Below are 15,012 nucleotides of genomic sequence, written 5' to 3' on the forward strand. Positions count from 1 at the left end.
GTCGAAGCGGACTCTTCAGCTTGCTACAGAAGATTGGCTGTCCACCACATCTGCTTGCTGTGGTCATGTCCTTTCATGACAACATGCACAGCACGGTGTCCTACAACGGCGCAACCTCTGAGGCCTTCCCAGTCAGCAGCGGAGTAAAGCAGGGCTGCGTCCTCGCGCCTACGCTGTTCGGAATCTTCTTCTCCATGCTCCTCCAATACGCCTTTAAGGACTGCAGCGAGGGTGTCTTCATTCACACCAGATCCGATGGCAAGCTCTACAACATGGCCCGTCTACGAGCCAAGACCAAAGTCAAAGAGGTGCTCATCCGTGAGATGCTCTTCGCCGACGACGCAGCCTTGACATCACACTCCGAAGAGGGACTCCAGCAGCTAGTCACTTGCCTTTCCCACGCATGCAAGGAGTTCGGACTAGCCATCAGCCTGACGAAGACGAACGTTATGGCTCAAGGCACGGGGACTCCCCCATGCATCACCATCGACGGATACACCCTGGAGGTTGTCAACGACTTCACTTACCTCGGGTCCACCATCTCGAGCTCTCTGTCAGTCGACTTGGAGGTCAATCGGAGAATCGCCAGGGCAGCCACAGTTATGGCCAAACTGAACCGGCGAGCGTGGAACAATTCCAGCCTCACTGAAAAAACCAGACTGCGCATCTACCAAGCCTGCATACTCAGCACTCTCCTCTATGGCAGCGAGACGTGGACCACCTACGCAAGGCACGAAAGGAAACTCAACAGCTTCCACATGAGGTGCCTGCGACGCGTCCTGCATGTCGCCTGGCAGGATAAGGTTCCCAACACCGAGGTGCTGAAGCGAGCCAACATGAGCAGTTTGCATGCAGTTCTTAGTGAGAGACGCCTCAGGTGGCTCGGCCATGTCAAAAGAATGGATGCACGCCGTATTCCCAAAGACCTCCTCTACGGCGAGCTAGCAGAAGGCCAGAGGATGACAGGGCGCCCAAAACTGCGGTTCAAAGACATCTGCAAAAAGGACATGGCACAATGCTCCATCAATCTCAACACATGGGAAGTTCAAGCAGACGACCGCCTAGCCTGGAGGCTCGCGGTCAGGCAAGGTACGTCATGCGCAGAGGCTGCGCGCAACGAGGAGGCGGTCCAGAAAAGATCGAGGCGGAAGCAGCGTCAACAGCAGCAACAACAGCCATCTGCCTTCACCTGTAACAAGTGCAGCAGGGATTGTCACTCCCGAGTCGGACTGCACAGCCATTCTCGGCGGTGCAGATAGACTCTCTAGAAGCTACGCCATCGTCTCTTGAGACGGACGGCTGCCGATGACGATGATGATGACGATGAGTATACTAAATGAGTCAATTGCAGCTAAGACAAGGAGTTGGAAAAGAAAATTTAGTAAAAAAAGGTTGAGTATGTAAAAGATTAACTTATCTTGAAAGAGGGTTTTCAAGAGCGCAATGGAACATTTTTGGAGGAAAAGAATGAGAACAATTTAGTTAAGGCAGAGGGGTAATAGAACTGTATGGTGAAGAGATGAATGTGAGGTAGATTAGGCGACCAAAGGATCTGATGTTTTGGACCATGACCCACAATAACAGGAATGTGAAGTGAAATGTATTTAGTTTGCTGCAAGATTTTAAAGATAATCAAAGTGTGCTGTCCAGTACAGTAGCACTAACCACTTGTAGCTATTTACATTTAAATTCATTATTATTACAATTAAGCATTCCATTCTTTAGTTGCACTAGCCACATTTGAAGTGCTCAGTAGCCACATGTGGATAATGGCTACTATACTGGAGAGTGTAGAGAACATTTCCATCATCCTAGAAAGTTATGTTGAATAACACTGGTCTAAATTGTCTGTGGTGTGAGATTAAGGGCAGGTTAAGAGCATCAGGGTGCAGTGACCTGGATGGAGGCTCAGGTGGTTTGGGCCTGGTTTCAGGTGTGACTTCACAGTTTAGTGTGGCTCAGAAGGTATGATAGAACCTGAGTAATTGAGTCAATTATTTGTAGTTCTGGGTGGCTCCTGGAAAGCTTAGGGGTTTGTCAGCCTGCGAACTAAAGCTTAAATAAGCTAAATATTTTTTTTTTAATGTTTTTTAAGTTAGCTTGAGTTTGAATATCTGATGCTGATTATAATACATATTTAAAGTCAAGAAAATTGTTGTTGATTCATTTGGTTCTCCAAATATAATGTGATTACATAACTTATACTTTTTGTTTATTGCTTTAAGATGGCACTGCAGTTTACAGGTGGACGTGACACTCGGTTTTTACGTGATGAAATTCGCCAACTTGAAAAGCAATTGGAACAAAAAGATAGAGAATTGGAGGACATGGAAAAGGAGTTGGAGAAAGAGAAGAAAGTTAATGAACAAGTGAGACAAATTTTTTTCAATGAATCTTAGCTGTTCCAGTTTCCTGAAAAAATCACCTACATATGCCTTTTATAATTATTGATACTAATATCAATTCTTATTTGTATTTATATGTGAAAATCAATGTATACTTGTCTCTAAAGTTTTATATCACAAATTGTGTTGTCATCACATCTTTAAAATATAATGGATCAGGCACTTCTAGTGAATATGACTTGGAGACTAATTCTTTATATTTGGAAGTACATTTTTCTCAGGACCAGATTTGTTTACTTGTATTGATGATTTATTTAGTCTGGAAAATTGGTATGAGGAAATTGATTGGCATTCAAAAGTTTGATATTTTTTATTTGCCATAGGTTATTTAAGGGGAAAAATGTATTTTTTGTATTTATGTATGTTAGTAATAGACTTAGAAATTATTCTTTTAATGATGTATTCAATAATGATCAATCAGATTTCTTGTTTTCAGGTGTACTTCACTTTATGTAATATATGAGTTCTTAAAAAGTTGTGTTGACTCTAGTATTTTGTAAATCAATGCATATTTTAAATCATGAATTTCATCTTTTATGAGCATATTTTGCTATTACCTCTCATATTAGCCTTTGTTATTTATAAGATAATTCATGCAATGTCACTTAAACTTTGTTTGAGGAAAAATTGTGTTTTTGTAGATAAATTTGTATTTCCTATCAGAAAATAACATGTTTTTTGTTACACCTCATCTCTCAGTAAACTTAGTACAGAATTTGGTGCCTAATCGTGGTAATCATACTATCCCTGATGCCCAGAAGTTTTTTCTACCTTTGTGTTTCTTAGAAGGTCAATGTTGTATTATATCCTGATAATCTTGCATCATCTACTGTTCTAGAAATAGATCGTTGTAAATTTTAAGTAAACAACAGTGATTATTAGGTAATTTTCTGTTTAAAGAGCATCCATCATAAATTGATTTGTAAGAAAAAGCATCCCCATTCTTGATATATCTGTGTAATTTAAAAGAGTCATGTAGTGGAAAAAGTGTGGATTAATCCACATGAAGGTTAGGATTAAGCTGTTAGAGGATTATCTGTTTGGTTAACTCAGTAAAACGTAACAGACCTATGGATTTCGTAATAAAGGATTCAACCTATGTTATATAATAATATAGTTGCTTAGGGGGATCTCTGTGTAGTTTTCTGTCTAGCCCATATATTAGTCAATTCCGTACTATTCATACCACACACCCTTAGCTAATCAGAGCTACCTATTCATTCATATCTTAGATTATTATGTCTATTCACAGGCACACATACAGAAAACTTGAATATATGACCTATGTACTTTTGCATCTGCTAGGTTCCTTAACATGGAATATTGCTATGAGTTGCTTTGACAATTTTGTCTTTGTGTGTAACCAGTCATTCAGTTTTACTGAGTATTTTACAGCAGGCCAGATAATATGCTAAATACTAGAGATGTAGTGGGCCCCTACTATATTCTGTTTCACCATCAACAATAATTGTGACACGGAAATAATACTCTGGAGGTATTAATGTATAGAAGAATATTTTGGGATACCCTGGGGAGTAATACCTAAATCAGTCTTGAGGCTCAGGAGGTGATTTGTAAATTGAGACCCGAAGTAAGAGTTAGCCTGGCAAAGGGAATGGGATGTACATGGTGGTTAAGAAAAGGGCATTCTGAGTAGAGATACAGTTATTTGCTAAGACCTAGCAGTAAGAGAGCATGATATACTTAGGAAATGACAATTATTTATTTTGGCTGGTATATTGAGAAGAATAGTTAGCGTAAAGTCCTTACTATGTGCCAGCCAGTTTATATGCATTAATTGATTTTTCCTCGTCTGATAACTTATATGAAGTAGGTGGCATTTCCTCCATGCTACCGATGAAGAAACTGAGACACAGCAAGAGAAATTGCCCATAGTTACACAACTAATCAGCAGTAAAGCCAAGATTTGAAGCCAAACTTACTCCAGAGTCTGTGCTCTTAACCACTGTACTATATCCTGCCTTCCAGTTTTAATATGCGTGATCTTCTGGAGAGATAAGCAAAGGCTGGTTCCTGACGAATTTGGTCTTTTTTCTAAGAGAAGCCAATGAAGAATTTTGAACACAGGACTATCATGATCAATTCTATGCTTTTAAAGTTTACTCTGTAGAGAGTGGATTGAAAGGAGCAAAGACTAGTTAGGAGGCATTTCAGGCAAGTGTAATGATGGACTAGTTAAAGTAATGGCTGAGGCCGGTTAGGGACCTAGACACATTTGAGAGTTGTTGATATAATTGGACATGATGAATGATAGGTTTTTGGTGAAGAGGGAGGAATAGGGAGTTCTCCTAATTTTCTGAATTGGGTCAATGAATGAGTGGATAGTGTCATTCACTTAGAAGGGACACAGGAGGAGTTTACGTTCACGATTATTATTTCAGTTTTGTACATGTTAAGTTTGATATGTTCAAACTTGATATTCAAAAAGATATCAAAATGATATCTATAGATGATATCTATAGATATAGATATTCAAAAATGATATCTATAGATATAGAATTCTCCAGAGACAGGATAGATGAGAAGGATTTTTGGGTCATTAGCCTAGATATTAAAGACATAGAAATCTTGTTAGATCTCTGAAAAATAGAAATATCTAATGAAATAGGAAGAGATATTTCAAGGAACAGCTCAGGAAAGGACAAATATCAAGAGTGTGATGTTTCAAAATACAAGGAAAAAAGGTCATCAGTGGTGGTGAATGCTTTAATGTTAAGTTCTTGACATCTCTCTGATAAAATTTTTAAATTCAAAACAAGACTATTTCTTAACTCCCATATAATAGTAATAATAACAGTAATTATAATAATAGGTAAGCTAAGATTTCTATAGCACATTGCATTTTATTATGAACTTTCTTTAAACTTTAATTTTGAAAACTTGCATATCTTCAGAAAGATGGTAAGAAAAATAACACCCATATACTGTTCATATAGGTTCAGCAATTGTTAACATTGTGTCACATTTGCTTTATCATTCCATATATCTTTCTACACACACACATATTTCTCTCTCTCTCTCTGTCTCTCTCTCTCTCTCAGTCTCTCTCACTCTCCCGCTCTCTCCCTCTCATTGCTGAGCCGTTGATGGTTGGTTGCAGATCTTATGATATATTATATGCAAATATTGCAGATATCATGATACTTCATACCTAAATATTTCAGTATGTTTCACCTGGAAAGTGTGATATTCTCTAACATAATTGCTATGTAATCCACATACTAAGGAAATATAATATTAACTCAATATTGTTATTTAATATCTGGTACATAATCATATTTTCTCTATTGGTTCAGTAATGTCCTTTATAGTCTCCTCACCCAATATCCAAGGTTCGGTCAAGGATCACATTGTAATTGGTTAATTATTATAGACTTTTAAATGCATTATAATTGCCACACCATTAGGATTCTGTCTTCTTGAAATAAGGGGGAAAAACAAAAGTGGAAGGTCATAAGAGGGATGGGATTGGACAATAGGTGAAAAAATCCACAATAATGATTATGATATGTGCCTGATAGGGGAAACTAAAGAAAAGAGTCGCAAGTGGAAATACTTCTTTTAATTGTATTTTATTGATTATGCTATTACAGTTTCCCTACTATTTACGTCTTTGCTCCCCTCCACCCAGCACCCTCCAATCCCTCAGGCAATCCCCACACCATTGTTCATGTCCATGGGTCATGCATATAAGTCCTGTGGCTACTCCATTTCCTGTACTGTACTTTCAATCCCCATGGCTATTCTGTCACTACCTATTTGTACTTCTTAATCCCCTCACCTTATCATCCAGTCTCCCACACCTCCTTCAATCTGGCAACCATCAAAACAGTCTCTGTATCCATGATTCTATCTCTGTTCTTCCTGTTTGCTTAGTTTTTAGATTCAGTCGTTGATATGTATTTATAGCCATTTTATTGTTCATAGTTTTGATCTTTTTCTTAAATAAGTTCCTTTAACATTTCATATAATAATGATTTGGTAATGAACTCCTTTAGTTTTTTTCTTGTCTGGGAAGCTGTTTATCTGCCCTTTGATTCTAAATGATAGCTTTGCTGGGTACAGCAATCTTGGCTGTAGGTCCCTGCTTTTCATGACTGAATATTTCTTACCAATCCCTCCTAGCTTGCAAAGTGTCTTGAGAAATCTGCTGAGAGTCTTATGGGAATTTCCCTGTAGATAACTCTGTGCTTTTCTCTTGATGCTTTTACTTTAACTTTTGGCATTTTAATTATGATGTGTCTTGGAGTGGGCCTCTGCATCCATCTTGTTTGGGACGCTCTGTGCTTTCTGGATTTGCAATGTCTATTTTCTTAACTAAATTAGGGAAATTTTCTTTCATTATTTTTTCAAATAGATTTCCAATTTGTTGCTCTTTCTCTTCTCCTTTGGGCACCCCTATGATGTGAATGTTGGACCTCTTGAAGTTGTCCCATAGACTCCTTACACTATCCTTGCATTTTTTTTGTTTTGTTTTGTTTTCTTTCTTATTGTTCTGATTGATTGTTTTTTGCTTCCTTGTGTTCTAAATCATTGATTAGTTTCTCAGCTTCATTTACTTTAATGTTGTTTCCCTGTAAATTGTTCTTTATTTCAATTAGTGCATCCTTTGTTTCTGACTGAATCTTTTTTGTGCTGCTGAGGTCCTCACTAAATTCCTTGAGCATCCTAACAACTGGTGTTTTGAACTCTGCATTTGATATATTGCTTATATCCATTTTGTTTAGTTCTTTTTCTGGAGTTTTGATCTGTTCTTTCATCTGGACCATGTTTGTTTGTCTTCTCATTTTGGCAGCTTCCCTGTGTTTGTTTTTATATATTAACTTAAGCTGCTATGACTCCCTGTCTTGATAGTGTGGCCTAATATAGTAGGTGTCCTGTAGGGTCCAGTGGCACAGCCTCCCCTATCACCCAAGCTGGGTACTCGAGATGTGCCCTTCATGTGGGCTGAGTGCATCCTTCTCTTGTATTTGAGCCTTGATTGCTGTTGGCAGGTCAATGGGAGGGATTTACCCAGGCCAGTCAACTGCAAGGACTGTCTGTGACCACTGACCACCAACCTCTGCCCTCCATGGAGGATAGCTGTGTGAGCACAGGGTGGCAGTGCTCTGATGTGGTCTGTAGCTGTCCAACAAGTGAAATTATTTACATGTGGAAAAGAAACAACAGTTTAAAATTTTTTGCTATTCCATGCATGAGCATTAACTATTTACATACATCATACTTAATTTTTATGTCAACATATATGAGGAAACTGAATTTTAGAGAGCTTTAATGACTTGTTTACACTTTAATAGAAATTGTTGGACAACATATATAAATCTAGGCAAGTCTGATTTGAGATTTTTTTTTTAACCATTATGTACTGCTTATATTTATAAATAATTTAATGTTTACTGAGAGTAAAGAGCATTCTAGCCCTGACATAGAACAACTATGAGATGATAAAGACCTTGGACAGAACTCTACTCATTATTAGTATTTAGTCAGGGGAAAGGGGTAATGTTTTTGTTTACTGTGTCCTTTGCTTAGAGATTTTTTGTTTTTATAATTTTTTAAAACTTAACCTGTTATATCCTTCCTAATTCTTAGTTTTCAAAATTTTTGTTCTATTATTTATGTCTTAGGTTGATACGAAGTCCTTAGTAATTAAATATTCTCTGGTTTCTTGGAGAAGATTTAAAATTTAAATTGATTAGATGAAAATCTGGTGCTATATTGAATAAACTGCTGGATTTTATTTATTTATTTATTTATTTATTTATTTATTTACTTTTCTAGTTGGCTCTGCGAAATGAAGAAGCAGAAAATGAAAACAGCAAATTAAGAAGAGAGGTTGGTAAAGAATTTTAGTAGTTGTAGTGGTTCAACAAAGATATTTTTTAAAAGTTTCATAAATTTATACTGTAACCAGAACTGGAATCATCTAAGTAAAAGATGTTTTCAAACTGGCTGATTTTATGAAATAACTTTGTCTCAGGGAAATAGAAAATAAATCTAGAGATGAGGCCATTAAATACTACATTCATCTCTTAGGACTATGTGGATAAATCTAGCTCTCTTTTATTAGCTATTCTTTGATAGTTTGTTAATAGAATTTATGACTGGATTTCTGTCTTGTTTTATCCATCGTTCTTTTACAATTTTTGTTCATTAAATCTCATCAGTTCTAATTATTATTTTGTTCTTCTGAGCCAAATAATGTTTTTACATGGTTTTTCCTGATAGGAGTTCTTTTTAACATAATCAAGATGTTCTTTGCCATTATAATTAATATTCTTGCATTCTTTACCAAAAATAATATCTCATACTCCTAGAATTTTTCTTTTTTTAATTTCTAATTATTATTTTTAATTATATATTGCCTTTCTCATTTCTAAATTACCCTTTCCTGTCCTTTTATGGAGAACAAACGTCTAAAGAAAAAGGTGAGGCTTTAAGAATGGTTAAATTGTGGGATTTTAAAGATACGTTTAGAGATCACTATGTAGAGTACAAAATTTTGTTTTTCTGGATAGTTTTTAAATAGAATATTGTGTTTGGTCTACCTTCAGAATGAGCAGCTTCGTCAAGATGTTACCGACTATCAGAAGCAAATAGATTCTCAAAAAGAAACACTTTTATCAAGAAGAGGAGAAGACAGTGACTATCGATCACAATTGTCTAAAAAAAACTATGAACTTGTTCAATATCTGGACGAAATTCAGGTAAAATGGATAGACATCACTTCAAAGCAAAGATTCTTATAAAACTTTAATTTCATTATAATTGTGATATACTATTTAGCCCTACATTTAAATTCTTTAGTATAAGTCTATAACTGCATACTTGTAAAATATGAAATAAATTGCATCTTTGAAGTTGTAAATTATGCAAATTTATTCTTTTTATATGCCTATCTTGGGCATTATTTTAAGAAGAACTAAGCTCCTTAGGTAAAATTTTCTTGGTATTTACTTAAAAAAATGTTTATGTATTAATGAGAGAGCAAGACAGACAGACAGACAGACAGACAGGCACACACAGTGACTTGTTGTTCCACTGATTCATGCATTTTTTAGCCCACAACTTTGGTGTGTCAGGACAACAGCAGTTGATACTAAAGATCTGTAAAGAATTATCTTTTCTCCATCAGATACTTAGGAATCCATTAATTTTAATTTAGTTTAAGTTTCAGTTTCTTAAATTGTTTTTAACCGTAAGGTCTAACTTTCTTAGACTTTAACAGAAGCTAATGAGAAAATTGAAATTCAGAATCAAGAAATGAGAAAAAACCTAGAAGAGTCTGTACAGGAAATGGAGAAGATGACTGATGAATATAATAGAATGAAAGCTATTGTGCATCAGACAGATAATATAATGGGCCAATTAAAAAAAGAAAATGATCATTATCGGCTTCAAGTAAGAAATTCTGTTGTACTAACTTATTTTTGTAGACCTCATATTGCCTCATTACTAATTATTTGAAACTAGATACTGTAACTTTCTAGGATATGAATTTTTGTCTTATGCTGTAATATGTCATTTTATACTGGAATATGTTGCCTTGCTCATATACTTTTTCATGTCTGTTTTCTCTAATCCCATTAAACGTACCTGATAATTCTTGCCATGTAGGGTATGTAGGTGATACCTGAATGAATGTGTAGATAGTAGTCCTGAAAAGCTAATGATTATGGGAATTTTCTACCGAAGACTCTTGGGAGGCCTATGGAGCAGAAAGTTTAATTTTACACCTTAAATGTACTATAAATATCAAAGAAACCAATATATTGTTCACACTTACATGGGGTTAAACTTATTTAAGAAAATATAATAATGCTTAAAAATATAATTCTTTAGTAATGAAAAATAATTATACAACTGTAAAGATGCAGAAACTATTAAATGTCACCTCTAACTACAGAACTGCTTCAATAATGAATATACATTTGTAATGTGTATGCATATATATGTATTTATAGCTTATGTGTGTAATGTATTTATAAATTATTCATATGTAATAAATGTGACTATTGCACTAATTTGCAACAATTCTTGAAATAATTGTTGCCTTTTAGGTGAAGGAGCTTACAGATCTTCTAAAAGCAAAAAATGAAGAAGACGATCCAATCATGGTAGCCGTCAATGCAAAAGTAGAAGAATGGAAGGTGCCTTATTTAGTTGATATCATGGCTTTTTCATTTACTGTTCAGATATCAATTTTTTAGTCTTAGTTTTCTTTGAAGGCCTTGTAATAGTTAATGACATTTTTATTAGGCATTTTAAAAAGTGTATTAAATGTAGAGTCCTCTAGCTTATTTGTTGTTGAATGAGCTCTTTCATGTCAATTAGTTAAAACTTGAAACTGAACTTTTTGATAGAAATCTAAGCCAAAAATATAGTGTATTTGTCATCTAAAATAGATAATTCTAAATAAAGTAAATATTTTTACATTAGTCATGGTTACCTTCTATGCAATTATTATGTAGTTGCTGGTTAAATTTTAGTTTAGAGTCAGTTTTTCTCACTCCCCTTTCATGTCAGATTAATCAAGCTTTTAACATTCAGTGGGAATGGGAATAAAGAAAGGAATCTTTCAGAATCACCTGAGATATCTTTTCAAAAGTCTCTTCCACCTCACCACTATCCAACCACAGCCATATCCCCAGCCTTACCATATCAGAAACTAGAATTGTAATGATTGCATATTTTGGAAAAAGTCAAATTATTCTGAATAATTTTAGTTATAAAAGCTATCACCTCTATAGTCAGTGTTTCTAACAGGGTTCACAAAAATCTTATTGGTTATTTGGAATTGATTATCATTTGAGAAGCTCAGATAATCTATATTTTAATCAAAGGAGGGCTATAGAATCAATTAGAGGTCAGTAAACTTTTTTTAAAAGGCTAAGGAGTAAATATTTTAGGTCATTTGGTCTCTGGTTTAATTACTCAACTCTGCTATTATAACATAAAAGCAATCATAGACAATACATAAATTAATAAGCAAGATTCTTTCCCAGCAAATCTGTACAAACACAGGTAGCAGAACAAATGTGACCTGTAAGCCATAGTTTACGAAACCCTGGAAAAATAAAGTCCTTACCATATTTAATTTTGAGAGGAGATGGTAGCACATGTATTTTTTTGTACTTTATTTTTACTGTCTTTTTAAAAGCATTTTATATCGTATAGCATTACATTGTTCTTTGTAATGCCTGTGTACTTTTTCTTTTTTTAGATATGTTATTTATTTAATTGGTTACCTTATGTGATATTTCGGAGGTTTCCATTTTTTGCTGCTGAAAACAATGTTTTAATGAATATCTTTGTATATTTATTATTTTGAAAATATATATCTGTAGAATAAATTGCTACAAGTATAATTGTGATATATATCGCAAATATATTCTTTCAGTTTGTCACTTGTCTATAGACTCTATGGTATTTTTTGCTATGAAGTATTTATATATTATTTAGTTAAATTTATTATATTTTTTAAATGACTTACGACCTTTGTATTATAATTAGAAAGGATTCTGAATATAAAATGATTATTTCATATTTTAGTGTCTTCTAGTTTCATTTTTTACATTTAGATCTTCGAAACATATATAACTCATTTTGGTATGAAGAATGAGATGTGGTTGCACTAGAGTTAGTCTATTGTCCAAACATTATTTATTGAATATTTTATTATTCTTCTACTGAAATACAGTTCCATTTTTATTACATACAAAACTCCTGTGGAATTTGAATTTATTTTAGAGCTGTCTTTTTTATATTGATTGATATATTGTTTTAATTATTATTATGTTTAAATATTTGAAAAGACTTTCATTTTAGTATTCTTAGACTCTTATGAATGAATTATTTTTTTAATTGTACTTATTTTTTAGAGAGAGGGAAAGGGAAAGAGAAAGAGAGGTAGCGAAACATTGCTGTGCTAGAGATACATTGATTGGTTGCCTCTCACACGCCCCAAACTGGGAGCCTGGCCTGCAACTCCGGCATGTGCCCTGACCAAGAATTGAACTGGCACTGTGTCAGTTTGCAGGCCGACGCTAAACCCACTGAGCCACACCAGCCAGGGCCCTTAGAAATGTGTTTTTAATGCAAATTTTATAAATGACTTTTAAAAATATCTTAGTTATTTTATTGGGAATGTATTCAATTTATAAATTAATTTATAGATTGTGGTTGGTATTTTGTCCTAGCAAAGAACACAACATACCTTTTTTTTAAATTGAGGTATAATTAACATAACCTACATTAGTTTCAGGTGTACAATGTAAAGATTTAATATTTCTATAGATAGCAAACTGATCATTGCTGCATCAAGTTCAGTTAACCAGCATCACCATACATAGTTTCAATTTTTTGTGTGTGATGAGAACTTTCAAAATCCACTCTTGTAGCTATTTTCAAATATGTAATACAATATTAAAATACAATAGTTAGATGCCATGAAGTAGGTGGCAGTGCCTGTTTTTAGGCCTGAGGGACATTTCCATCCTTTTCAAGGGAGGGCTAACCTCTCTTTCATATAACAATACAAGATATTGTTCATTCATTTAAGATATATTATGCTTCTTAGTGGCATTTTAATGTTTTCTTCATAAAGATTGGTTATACAAAACTTTTTGTAATTACATGGGGGTATTAATAACTTCTTATTTTAGGAATGGGTTTTGAAAGCTTGAGATTGTTTAGAGATTCAATTCCTAGAGGGCAGAAATTACATGGTGTTTTCGAATTATTTCTTATTTGAACTTATGGTGGTACACACAAAAGAAACAATGATTATTCAATATTTGCTGACACTTTCTCACTTCAAAGAATTTTATTTCCTGTATTTTTTTAAAACCCCCTAATGGTATAGAGTATTTACCATAAATAAGGAGTAGTTTATTTTATTAACTTTTCCATAATGTAACAGATGCTATTTTGATTATTTCTAGTTAATTTTATCTTCTAAAGATGATGAAATTATTGAATATCAGCAAATGTTACATAATCTGAGGGAGAAACTGAAAAATGCCCAGCTCGACGCTGATAAAAGCAATATTATGGCTCTACAACAGGTACAACCTTCTCAAAATCTGGTATATCAATGAGGTTTGTTAAAGTTGGCGATGAAACCTTACACTCTGTCTTACTTATTATATCATCTGTACCTAATCTAGTGACTTGCACTATTGTGTGTATAATAAAGTTCCTTGAAATTTTTTATACTAACCAGTCTCACAAAAAATTAGAATTAAATTTTGAGTTGGGAATAATATTAAACTATTAAAACTTTTAGAAATTTAAAAGTATTTTAAGTTTACTTTATTATACTTACATGCTAAAATATCCTAAATACTGTGAAATAAGCTAAAAGTGTGGTTATAATTTGTTTTCTTTTTAAAGATTTATTTATTTACTTACTTTTAGAGAGAGGGGAAGGGAGGTAGAAGGAAAAGGCGAGAAACATTGATCGCATTGATTGGTTGCTTCTTGCACATCCCCAACTGAGAACCTGGCCCACAACCTGGCCATGTGCCTGACTGGGAATCGAACTAGTGACCTTTCAGGCTGCAGGCTGGCATTCAATCCACTGAGCCACACCAGCGAGGGCTAAAAGTGTGGTTATAATATAACTAATATATAAGGATTTTATTTTTAGTACAAATATATTTATATAGAAAGAAGTGACACTTTTATTATCAGCGCTCTGTATTCCTAGTCCAAAAGAAATAAGGAATTTTTTGAAGTATTTGGTGAATAAGAACAATTTCAAGGAACAAAAATTTAACTGAAGTACTGTAGAGGTAAAAGCTTGGTTGAGTAAATGAGAATGAACAGGGTAAACACAAACATACAAAATTGTAAAAAGATGGAATTGGATGGATGATGAGTAAAAGTAACATAAAAGGAGTCCTAAGAAGCTATAAATTACTAGAGAGTTCTAGAACTCTTATTTGCTGGAGTGTTAACCATTAAATTATCTTTAAGTGTTAGAGTGTACTTAGAGTGTACTTACCATTGTATAGTGCACTTGAAATACATAAAATAGTAAAAGATATCATTTTGACCACAAAAATATATTCTACAGTTCTGTTAAAAAAATAAGACCCACCTTTTTCTTTTCTTACTCTTAAAATGTATGTTAATATTCATGAAAAGATATGTAATATTCAAAAAATATTTTATAGGGTATACAAGAACGAGATAGTCATATTAAGGTGCTCACTGAGCAAGTAGAACAATATACAAAAGAAATGGAAAAAAGTACTTTTATTATTGAAGATTTGAAAAATGAGCTGCAAAGAAACAAAGGTAATTTTATATTTTATAAATATATAGTTTATATACCATTACGTTTTAAAAGGTTTTATTAACATAAATTCATGTCATGTAAATTGGTTTTTCTCTATTTGAATTTTATTATATTTTCAAAAAATTATATGGGATATTATTAACTACATATATTCCTAGTCTTGAATTTGTAAATGATGGCGATATTTTCCATAATTTTGATGAAAATTACATTAACTTTTATTACTAGGTGACTTTTGAAAGAAATGAAAATGGTGATATAATTAATTGTACTCATTTAATC

At 33.8% G+C, this 15,012-nt stretch overlaps 1 protein-coding gene and 1 pseudogene across 1 annotated transcript in view; one reads left to right on the forward strand and one right to left on the reverse strand.

Annotated features, from left to right (window-relative positions):
* The window catches only part of CEP290 (centrosomal protein 290), a 94,598-nt gene that overhangs the window by 6,577 nt on the left and 73,009 nt on the right, over positions 1 to 15,012 (forward strand). Inside the window, exons 6-12 of the mRNA XM_090273908.1 lie at positions 2,226 to 2,369; positions 8,208 to 8,261; positions 8,981 to 9,133; positions 9,645 to 9,827; positions 10,487 to 10,576; positions 13,370 to 13,492; positions 14,606 to 14,729. Of these exons, the coding sequence (XP_090130034.1) occupies positions 2,226 to 2,369; positions 8,208 to 8,261; positions 8,981 to 9,133; positions 9,645 to 9,827; positions 10,487 to 10,576; positions 13,370 to 13,492; positions 14,606 to 14,729 (871 nt within the window). The remainder of the gene's footprint in view (positions 1 to 2,225; positions 2,370 to 8,207; positions 8,262 to 8,980; positions 9,134 to 9,644; positions 9,828 to 10,486; positions 10,577 to 13,369; positions 13,493 to 14,605; positions 14,730 to 15,012) is intronic.
* LOC150012646 (U6atac minor spliceosomal RNA) lies at positions 12,854 to 12,961 on the reverse strand (annotated as a pseudogene).

This window comes from Furipterus horrens, unplaced genomic scaffold (genome assembly GCF_987537825.1).
Source record: "Furipterus horrens unplaced genomic scaffold, mFurHor1.1.pri manual_scaffold_4, whole genome shotgun sequence".
Classification (NCBI taxonomy): domain Eukaryota; kingdom Metazoa; phylum Chordata; class Mammalia; order Chiroptera; family Furipteridae; genus Furipterus; species Furipterus horrens.